The 11858-nt window shown below is 41.0% G+C and overlaps 1 protein-coding gene across 1 annotated transcript in view; it reads right to left on the bottom strand.

Moving 5' to 3' along the window:
- Nucleotides 1-7124: 7124 nt before the first annotated feature.
- Nucleotides 7125-11858, bottom strand: part of LOC131917066 (zinc finger protein ZFP2-like) — a 45387-nt gene continuing 40653 nt past the window's right edge. Inside the window, exon 4 of the mRNA XM_059270706.1 lies at nt 7125-11356. Within this exon, the coding sequence (XP_059126689.1) occupies nt 9945-11356 (1412 nt within the window). The 3' untranslated portion in view covers nt 7125-9944. The remainder of the gene's footprint in view (nt 11357-11858) is intronic.

Here is an 11858-nt window from a genome sequence, read left to right as displayed (position 1 = left end):
TATTTGTTTTTCTTTGTGAAATGGTAAAGTATATGGGTAACATTTGAGGCTCTGGTTTCAGCCCCCTATACATGCATAAACTAAACATTTCTACATCAAATACTATTCTAGCACATGTACCTATTTTCTCAAATAGTACTATGCACTTTCCCTACTTTCTCCTAGTGTAAGTATGTGCGAACTATTTAATAATCCCTTAAGCAAGATTTTTTGTAGCTTATAAAGCTAATATAAAGCCTGCTAGCTGATCTAATAGGAATATTGCCCATGTAGAAGTGGACAAATGAACTCCCTAAGGCATTCAGAGCTGGCACCTAAATTAAAGAGCTGTGAACGACAGATGTCATGTCAGCATCAGTGCTGAGTTGGTAGTCAACAATTCATTGTCATTTGTTTGCATCCCCTCCCCAATTTTCTACACTCTATTTCCAATAGAAAACCACTGAACAGAAGTGACTGCTGTCGTCGGTTTCCTGAAGATTCCTTTAGGTTGCCTAATTCTCACTGAGCTGGAAGGCATACTGAACACTGCTGTATCACCAACAGCCCAAGTCGTTTGTCAGAATACATTCTGCTCTAGCTCTAAAGATGTTTTTTGCCCTACACTTAACTGCCTTGAATAAAATAGTTTTGTATAATGTGCAAAACTGTTTTTCCTTAAAAATCTGTAACCCTTGATATCTGAGATTTGTATCTTACGATCAGCATTTTTGAGATGCTGATAAGAAACTGTCCTGATTAGCTATTAGCTTCGTTGGTACTGTGATAAAACACTGCCCAAAAACAACTTGGAGAGGAAAGGTTTTATTTGGCTTACACTTCCATGTCACAGTCTGTGACTGAGGTAGTCAGGGCAGCGATTGAAACAGAGACCATGAAGGAATGCTGCTTACTGGCTTGCTCTCTATGGCTTGCTCAGTCTGCTAAGGCATGATGGAGGCTGGTGTTGTGAGGGATGGCTGCCTACTGGTAACATTCATTTTTTGGACAGGGTTTCTCTATGTCCTGACTCTCCTGGAACTCTGTAGACCAGGCTGGCCTCTCAAACTCAAGAGACCCACCTGCCTCTGCCTCCCATGTGCTAGGATTGAAGGCATGAACCACCATTGCCTAGCTACCGGTAGCATTCTTAGAGATTGAACTCTCCATAATTAAATAAAACCTTGCTTTGCTAACATTAATATTGATAAGATGAGGGGAGCTGATGTAGAGATGATGTCCTGATGCTCCATCAGCACTACCAGGTCATACATGACTAGTTGTCCCATCTCTGTGGGGATGACATTCTCTGTCTATTTGGAATAGTTTTCCAGATGCAACTTCCAGGAAAGATGTGAGCGCAACACTGGCCCAGTTCAGTGGTTACTGTGTCCCTATCATTTTCATGCTCTTTGTTCAAGATTTGCTTTCCTAGGTGGCTGGCAGCTCACATGCATTGATGCTGGTCCTCTAACTCAATTGTGAAATGGCCAAAAAGCTGATTCTGATCATGATTTTCTGTGGATTTACAGCAAACAGCCTCCACCTAAACTTAGTTTGTCAGGGTGCCCTTGCCCTACTCTAAAGAAGAGACCTCACCTGGGTCAGGCCCAACCCCTGCAGCACATGGTAAGTGTGACTGAGTTCAGTCACGCTCCTAATATACCTTGGCAATACATAGCAAACTTTTCTAACACTCACGCAACTTTGTTCTCATAGCTGAAGTTGCTCATTGCAAACCCTTGATCTGTAACAGCCCAACAGGACCTAAGTGCCTCTCTTCCCTTTCAAAAACTTGGTGAAACAAAGTAAAATGTCTCCATATTTCTGGTATGAATAGGATTGTCTTTTATTTCCTTAATACTGAAATTTTAAAATCTGCTAGAGAGTTTAGACAGGTAGAATGGCTTGTAGGAAGCAATTCAAATTCACCCAGTATTTAGAGAACTAAAGTAACACATAACCGACTTAAGAGTTACCTATGTTTTCTTCTTTTTATGTAGAAACTGTGCTCAGATTGTTCCCTCTCTCTTTCTCCCTCTCTCCCTTTCTCTTCATGTGTCATCAATCTTGAAGTTAGAAAACACTTTCTCTGACAACAAAAATTATTGTTCGGCATAACACCAAAACTTCAACCTCCTCTGGCTTCCTCTAAATAATTTGACATCTTTAATATTTACTGGACTAAATTCAGAAGGTATTTGAGATGATAGGTCCTCCTGGGTACTAATGAGTTCTCTCAATCTCTGAGGAACTCAGTTGTCCATGTATCTTTCTAGAATCTGAACAGTTCTTTCCACGACATACCTGAGCACTTGCTCAAGTGGTTCTGATGAGGACCTGGTGTAGGATGACTGCTTCTAACTAAGTCAGGGAGATGCCCTGTGAACCATGCCTAGAAAAACTCCAGCACTGCTGGAGTTAGCAGAGAAGAACTGAGCAAAGAGGCATGCCGGAGTCTAGACTACTGAACTGGTTTGCAAGTCACACACGGCAGCTTACATACAGTCAGCTGGGGTCCATTAAGGGGGCACAAACCAATATGATCCTTCACACTTTGGAGAATAATCTATTGGCTAGAACAGCTACCAGTTCAGAAATGGCAAACCAGACAGGCAGCACTTAAGGTAGAATTGAGATGTGGTTTCAGATCTGGAGACCTTAGTACCCAGGCCAGAACAGAGACCTATCAATCTAGATGCAGCAAACAGGCTCTCATCATGGTCCTTTTCCAACATAAGCAGAAGAGAGAACTCACCCTCCTCTGACACTTCAGTGAGGCTCTTCTTGGAGATGTCCAAACATCTACAAAACCCAGACAGGGAACCAATGACAGACTGAAAAAAATATATATTACATTATAGTCCAACTTAAGGAACCCATGAGTTTATTGAGCTTGCTTAACAGATTTCACAGTTGTGTTTCTCTTCTGTTTTGCTCTCTGCTTTATGCTTGTAGTTGAGATGCTGTGATCATTCAGGCTTCCTTCTCCTACTGCCACACCTACCCAAAATGATGGACTCTTATCCCTCTGGAATTGTAAACTAAAACAAACTCTACCAAGAGTCACTTTGGGTCATGGTATTTCATCACAGTAACAGAAAAGTAACGAATACATACGATGGTGCCAGGAGTGGGGTATTGCTGAAGGACCTGAATGTTGTGGATTATTCCTTTACACTGTGAAGATGTGTCAGTGTGATTGGTTTAATAAAGAGCTAAATGGCTAATATCTAGGCAGGAAGAGGTTAGGTGGGACTTCTAGGGACAGAGAAGACTCAGAGAGGAAGAAAGGCAGGGTCTCCAGCCAGACACAGAGAAAGCGTTAGCAGTATGGAGAGATGAAGTACTATGCCATGCAACAGAATGTGGATTAAAATAAATGAGTTAAATTACAAGAGCTAGTGGGAGAAATCTAAGCTAAGGCCACGCTTTTATAATTAATAAGTCTCTGTGTTGTTATTTGAAAGCTGGCAGTACAGAGAAAGATTTGCTACACCTAAACATGTTGCTTTTTGGAAGGATGTAGACATTGCAATTTTGGACTAGAAAAGTTGTTGGATGCTGTAAGCAGAGCTTAATGGGACATTCTAGTAGGATCCTGGAATACAGTAGTGCTGAGCACTATGCAGAATGTGGAGACTCAAGGAGTTTCAGAAGGGGGGAACACTATTAGAAACTTGGTTAGAGGCCATTCATGTGATATTTTGGTAGATAATCTAGCTGCCTCATGAGGAAGTCCTAAGGACTTGCTTGAGGGTAAATGGAAAAAGTAATGGTCTAATTTCTTTGGTGGAGGAAATTTCAAGACACCATAATGTTGAATAGTTGTTACTGATAATATTTATGCAGTTCTTCAATGCTTGTGCTAGAAGACAGGCTATAATTGTTAAGAAGATTAGCACCCTTAATGAGACCTCATCTGCACTAGAACAAGGGGAGGGTTCCTCCAGGGCAGGATCCCACCCAGATAAGCTTCCACTTTTTGAAAGGAAAAGGAAAAAAGTTTCATGTTCCTAGGAAGCAACTGAATACAAAAGCTGATGCTAATGTGGTTCAAGGTGGGCAGAGTCCATCCTAAGATGACAGTGGAACTGTGCATTATCATCCACACGGTATACTGGCTTTAGAGGAATGAAGGATGCAGGGGTGAGGGGGTTAAAGATTCTTCCCCTGTGGTTTCAGAGAGCTGCTGAGGCCCCATCCACTATGATCCCATTACTCTTTTGGAATGGTAATGTATATATATATTCTGCACCGTTATGTTGTGAGTGTGTAATTTGCTTTTTGATTTTATAAGGAGTTACAATTTTAAAAAGTGCCAGCAGTCTCTGAAGAGACTTTGAAACAGTGTTAAAACAGTGGGAACTTTGGAGTTAGACTGAACACATTTTGCATTATGATATGGCTATGAGCCTCTGGGAGCCAAGGTTTGAATTAAGATGTCCCCATATGTTCAGGCATTCGAACACTTGGTCTCCAATTGGTAGCACTGTTTGGGGAGGTTTAGGATGTATGGCTTTTCTAGAAGATGTTACTAGGGGCAGGCTTTGAGATTTCATAGCCTCATCCCACTTCCTGTTCACTCTCTGCTTAGTATTTGTGGAGACATGATGTCTTAGCTTCCTGCTGCCTTACCTCCCTGCTATGATGGACTCATCCCGCTGCAATTCTATGTCAAAATAAACTCTTCCGTAATTCACTTATGGCTGTGGTAGCTTATTTTTATCATAGTTACAAAAAAGTAATCAATGCACATGTGATAAGATCTTTCACTGAGCCTTGGGCTCAACTATTAGACAAAAATAGCTGTCTAATGATCTCCGGTAATCCTCCTCTCTGCCACCTCAGCAACAGGACTACAGGGATGCACCGTAGCCATTGCTGGGATCTGCATCAGATGAGGATCTCACCATGTAATGAAAGCACTTGGCTGATGAGTCATGTCTCCATCCCACCCCATGAGTTTCCTCTCTCTGTGCTCCCTTACCCACTGACCTTAATACTTGAGATCATGAATACATTTTAATTTCAGAGAACAGGAACAAAGAGTGTTTATTAATATATTCCAATAATTTGGAGAATAGACTTCAGTGCTTTACAGATGACATTTGCTGCACATAAAATCTGAATGACGTAAGACTTGCAAGGAATAACAGAACCACAATAATGATCCTCTACTTTTATATCCATTTCCTGTTTTGTCCAATTAACATACATGTATTGCCTGCTGCCATTATCAACATGTTCAAACTAATAAGCCAGGCCTGATGGCACATGACTTTATTCCTAGTACTCATGGAGGCAGGCAGATCTCTGAGTCCTATGGCAGCCTGGTCTACATAGGTTGTTTCAGGACAGCCAGGGCAATCAAAAAACCAAAACATAACAAAAAACCTACTGTAAATAACTAGTAATTAATGCTTCTGCAGTCACATTCTCATCCTTGTTAGTCCACATTTTGTGTATGCATGTGTGCTTGTACCATGGTACCTGTAGAGGTCAAAGGACAACCAGTGGGAGTCTATTTTTTTCCACCATGTGGGTCCTGGGGATTGATTCAGGTCCTCAGGCTTTACCTGCTGAGTCATGTCAACAGCCCACATCCTTGTACCTGCTGAGCCATGTCAACAGCCTGCATCCTTGTACCTGCTGAGTCATGTCAACAGCTTGCATCCTTGTACCTGCTGAGTCATGTCAACAGCCCGCATCCTTGTACCTGCTGAGTCATGTCAACAGCCCACATCCTTGTACCTGCTGAGTCATGTCAACAGCCCACATCCTTGTACCTGCTGAGCCATGTCAACAGCCCACATCCTTGTACCTGCTGAGCCATGTCAACAGCCTGCATCTTTGTACCTGCTGAGTCATGTCAACAGCCTGCATCCTTGTACCTGCTGAGCCATGTCAACAGCCTGCATCCTTGTACCTGCTGAGTCATGTCAACAGCCCACATCCTTCTTATTCTAATTTTCAGGAACTTCCTAAACTTACACTCCAATGAATTTTTCAAGCAATTGGAAAAATTCCCTTCAAAAAATTTTAATTCTGAAATAAGATTTTTGTCCTATAGTAAATTATCCTCTGGTCAATTTATAATGTGACTATATATTTCCTTATATACATAACTACTTTTCCCTTTAAATTTGTGCATTTATTTAAGATTTGTCTACAATTATAATCTGGGAGCTAAAACAAGGTATCACCAGGGACAGAAGGGCTATTTCTAGGGGAGGATGCAGAAGTGATGCCTGACTTCTCTGTAATCACGGGGGGGGGGGGGAGGGGGGGCATGCAAGAGCTGACGTCCTATGTACCCTATGTTGGCTTCGCCCTATGTACAATCTTGAATCAGCCTCCCAAATCCTGGAACTGTGCTTGTTTTAGGTAAGAAAGCTTGTTTTGGGTAAGTACATGGCTGTTGCTTATTTACCAAGAGAAACCTAATGTTTTCCATTCATGTCCCAAGTCCTTCAAAAAAGCAGTTTCCTCATTGGCTATTTATTGTCCTTCACAACATCATTCACACTGGTTGGAAAGTTTTGTATTATAACAATTATAGGAACCACATTTGGAGAGACAAAATTATCAATCAGAAATTATGACTGAAAAGACCAGTGTATAACAGAAGACAGACTTCCTCCATGTCTCCAGGAACTATTCTAAGAGTTGTTATGGAACTCCCACCCCACCCCATTCCAGTATGCTAATAGACAGAGCTAGGTCATATGCTTAGCTTTAAAAAAAATTGGAAGATTGATCTCACCTAATTATAATAAGTACAGCTGAGATAAATCTCTGAATAGTATCCAGAAGAGACCAAAGCCAAATTGCACTTTGGCAAAGTGTAAGATGGTGTTGTGTGGTCAAAGAACATTGTGTTGTAGCCTCCTACCAAATTATTAATATGTACTTATAAACTGTAACTCTCATTACTATGTTGAGATGATGTACTGTTTACTAATTCTAGGTAGCATTGACAGTATCTACTTTAGGCATGTCATGTCGAGAGTTGAAACTGGTTCTATTCTTTTAAGCAAGCATGAGAGACTACTGAAAAGGAACTTATTCTGAGACTTTCTTCCAGAGGAGGGAAACAAGTACCATTTGTTCACAAAGTTCTAAATCAGTTCACAAGATAGCTGTGAAAAATATCTTTATTCATGTTTTTCTACCCTGATACTTATTCTCTTAGAAACACTGGCTCACTTTAAGACATCACCATCTTAGAAAAACACAAACATCAATACTTAGCAGACAGTTGGTGACAATCACCATATACATTTATATGTTAAAAGATTAAGAAAATACAAACTAGAGACTCACAAGATGTAAACAGGCTAGGATAGTATTTAATGTAGAAAACCTTAATGAAATCACACTAACCATTACAATAAGTGTATTTCCTGCATGTCCCCGAATACAGAGAACATCTGTTGATGTGATAAAATCATATGCACAAACCTTACATACATCAGGGTATGTTGTGCCTGATGTGTATCAGTACCCTCTGAATTAAAACATTCCCATCCTGGAGGAAGGCTCATTAAGACTAGGAAATATACCCCGAAAATGTATAAGATTCACGAGGCCCATTCCCATGTTTATAAAAGCGGGAAGGGTTTCTGGGGGTGGGGGGAGATTGCCTAACCCTATGTGACCCACTTTGTTTCAGTTTTCAAGAGTCCTCCCCAGGCTGGGGTCTTTTCAGTGATGCAGCTGCGGAATCACTCCTGTGCTTGTTAGGCAACCTCTCACCCATACTCACACACACTCAACTGGTGGGACTGCAGTTTGACAGAACTGTGTATTTGGTCTGTTGTCAGTGCCCTATCTGGGCCGAGTACATATCTGTCCGTACCTCCTCAGGAAAGGACAACAGTCCTTCAGTTCAGCGGCATTCCTGGTATCCACTAGTGTCAGCTGCATCTCTCAAACTGTGGTTGTGACAAACACAGATGTCCTCAAATGTGGACCAAACCACTGCATCAGGCACCATCATAAATATTTATCATCTGGCATATTCAACAATCTTTTCTTGAGACAAAGTCTTGGTGCCAGGTAAGGCATTTAGAATTTACTGAAATTTCATGTTTCTTTTTCTCCATTTAAATGGCTTGAAAATACAAAAGTGACAAGAAGGGCCCTCTCCTGGGTGAATTTTCTAGCATGAAAGGTCCCCTATCTGAAATACTTTTAAAATGGGTTACAATGATTTTGCATTATGTTGCAAAAAGGTTATATCACTCATACAAACAAGAGATTTATAAACACATATAAAACCTCTGCTCTCTCCAATGAAGCATGTCTGTAAATCAGTGTCCTTCTCTACACCCACTTCTCTCCACAGATAATCTTATTTGCTTTCAGACCATAAGTACAAATCCCGGGATAATGTACTGCAGGAATTGGGGGTTGAGGCAAGAAAGAAAAGTCATCACAAATGTTAAAATTCCTATAGAGCTCTGGCCATGTTCTCTCCATAACACTACACATACAGGCTGCCAGTCTTAGAACAAAACGGTAAATCTTAGCACATGAGACCTCTGCTTACAGGACTTCTCACAATGACATTTTCTATATCCATTACCATTCTAGATAGGCTTTTCCACGTTAACAGCATTTCATCTCTAATGGATTCTCCAATGTGGAGGTCAACTTCCTATAAAAGCGCGTCCACATCCATTGCATTCATGTACTTCCAGCCCATGAGCTAGCCAGAGGGTTTCCATTTGGTAAAAGTCTTGTCCACATATACCACTCTTGTGGTTTCTCAGCAGTGAGGGGTTTTCTGATGCACACAAATGTCTGTTATACTTACCTAGGTGGGAGCATGTTTAGCTGTGTGAGCTCTTACACACACCCCAAGAATGAGATATTTTCTACATTCTTTAAATTCACAGGTTTTTTTCCGTTTCTATATTCACAGGGTTTTGTGCCCATATGGTTCTCCAGGGAAGGCAGATGTCCATCTTACAGAACCAAGATTTTGCACATATTGAATTGATATGGCTTATCCTATGTGTCTTCTTTGGTATGCAGTGAAGGATTCCTCACATTCAGAGGGCTCCTCACCTAATGACTGCTGAGATCTGACATCTAGGAACAGGTTTCTCTACACACTGCATCCAAACAGTTACTTGGCTGTGTATGTCTGACATGCAGTGAGTTGTATCTGCTGCTGAGAGCGCCTCCCCTTTGCATTTCTGAGTACTCTGATGTACATTTGTTGGAAATGTTTCCTAGTCCTTACATTCAGAAGGCCTCTCAACTGTGAGACTTCTGTAATGTGTAGACGGCTCTGACATGTAGTAGGTGACCTTTCTATAGATTGCACTGGTGAGTATCTCTCAACTGTGAGATTTCTCTAATGTGTAGACAGCTTTGACATGTGGCAGGTGATAGGTGACTGTTTTATAGATTGCACTGATAAGTATCTCTCAACTCTCAATTCTGTGAGACACATGAAGAGGTTACAAACGTCTGAAGTGCTTTCCTACATTCCTCATATTCACAGGCCTTCTCTGCTTTGTGAACTCAAATTCACAGAGATGGGACTTCTGACTAACAGGCTTTCCACATAACTACACTCACAGGGCTTCTCATCAGTATGAATTCTCCAGTCTTGCTGAGGACTGATTATTTCCAGACCTTACCTTCAGAGGGTTTCTCACCTGTAAGATTTCTCCAACAACTCAAGTCTGGCATCTAGCAGAAGTCTTTGGACATATCCCACACTGGTACCTACCAGTGTTTTGGGTTCACTAATTATGAGATGTGACTTAAGACTGATGATTGCTGCAGCCTTTACATCCACAGGGATCTTCACCTCTGAACTCTCTGAGGTTCAGGGAGAGATGACAAATGACTTTTCCTACATTCTTTATGAACCTAGGGTTTCTCACCTGTGCAAGCTCTATGATGTCTGTAGAGGTTTGTCTTCTGATAGAAGGCTTGCCCAGATTTCATGCATGAGGTTTCTCACCCAAGTGAGTTTTTTGATGTATAGTGAGATATGACTTGACACTAAATGATTTCCTACATTCTTTACATTCAAAGGGTTTCTCACCTGTGTGAATCTTCTCGTGTGTAGAGAGATTTGACTTCTGGTTAAAACGTTTTCCGCATACATTACACTCATATGGTTTCTCACCTGTGTGAATTCTCTGATGCACAATGAGCCCTGACTTGATACTGAAAGTTTTTCTGCACTCTTTACATTCATAGGGCTTCTCACCTGTGTGAACTCTCTGATGTATAGTTAGGTCACACCTCCTTTTAAAGGCATTTCCACATATGTTACACTCATAGGGTTTTTCGCCTGTATGAGTTTTCTGATGTACACTGAGATTTGACTTTACACTGAATAGTTTCTTACATTCTTTACACTCATATGGCTTCTCACCAGTGTGAGTTCTGTAGTGTAAGTAGAGATTTTGTGTGTGCTTAAAGGCTTTCCCACATACTTTACATTGATAGGTTCTCCCACATCTGTGATGTCTACGAGGTTGGTTGTTGATTTTTGCAGATGTATTGCACTCATGGGGTTTTTTACCTGTGTGAGGTCTCTGGTGCACACTGAAATTTAACTTTGGGCATAATTTTTTCACACAATTACTCTCCTTACTTGAGAAGACACCCTGATTAATCCTCTGTTTTGGCATCTGACACACACATTTCTCATTGTCACTACACCCACAGGGCTTTTCCCATGCATTCAGAGTGCTCCGAAGGTTTATAAGGCCTGGTTTTGTATTGAATGTGGGTTCACAATCAGTACATTTATCATATTTGTTTTTTATGCATGTTTTAAAATGCTGAGTATGGTTACACTTGTCAGAGAATGATTTCTTACAAAAGTTACAATCAAAAGTGTCTTCCCTTATGTGAGTCCCCTCTTGGGCACTAGGACCTAACTTACCAAAGGCTTTCCTGTATTCCTTTAACTTACTTGGATTATCTCCCAAAGGAAATACCTTACGTGTCCACACAGTGTTCCCATTGAAGGCTTCATCGTGTTGACTATACAGAAAGTGCTGTTGCTCACTTTCAACACCGTGATCCACACTAAGAGGCTCAGGAGGTCTGTATGACATCTTGGTTGTAGTAAGGTGATCAAGTTCCTCTATAGGCTGCATTACACTGGGTTCATCAGGGAGATACACATTTTCCCATATATCAAGCACCTCAGATCTCATTTCAGAAGAGTTCCTATTCTTAATAGCCAGGTGTAAAACATGGTTGGAACTCATATTAAATCTTTTCCCAAATTTGACCCTCTTCTCAGCTGAAGAGTTGCCAGTGATTACCAGGTGGTTCAAATGTCTCTTTTGATTGTCCCAACTGGTCTCGTTCAGTCTCTTCACATTCTCCACAGCTGAAAGGAAATAAAAGTTGCCCTACATGAACAACACAGAAGTCAATCTGATAGAATTCTAACACGAAAGTGAAGAAGTAGCCCCTCCATGAAGTAATATTGTAAAACAGGGTCTGGAGAGATGACTCAGAGGCTAAAAGCACTTGCTGCTCTTGTAGACCTTCCATTGGGTTACAATTTCATAGCAAATCAGCACAAATCTGTTGACTTAGAGTGTGTTCCACAATGAAAAAGGTCCAAGGCTAACTAGATATTACAATTTCCTCATCAAACAGGAACCTTTGAACAGGACTTGGTTCATCTGGACTCCATGCCTACAATCTCCTGGATAACATACCACCCCTTGGGTCTATCCTACTAGGAGTCTTTGCAGATGCTCCTTAAATTACATAAATTCTGGCATCTTGATATGCACTGTTTGATTTTGACATCTTTTTACATATTTGAATTCTACAGGTGAGTGCCTGAAACCTATGTTTTCAATATTAACATAGAACGACTA

The sequence above is a fragment of the Peromyscus eremicus genome, chromosome 8a (genome assembly GCF_949786415.1).
Source record: "Peromyscus eremicus chromosome 8a, PerEre_H2_v1, whole genome shotgun sequence".
Taxonomy (NCBI): Eukaryota; Metazoa; Chordata; class Mammalia; order Rodentia; family Cricetidae; genus Peromyscus; species Peromyscus eremicus.
Note: the sequence above shows the minus strand (reverse complement) of the source record. Positions and strands in the feature narration are given on the sequence as shown.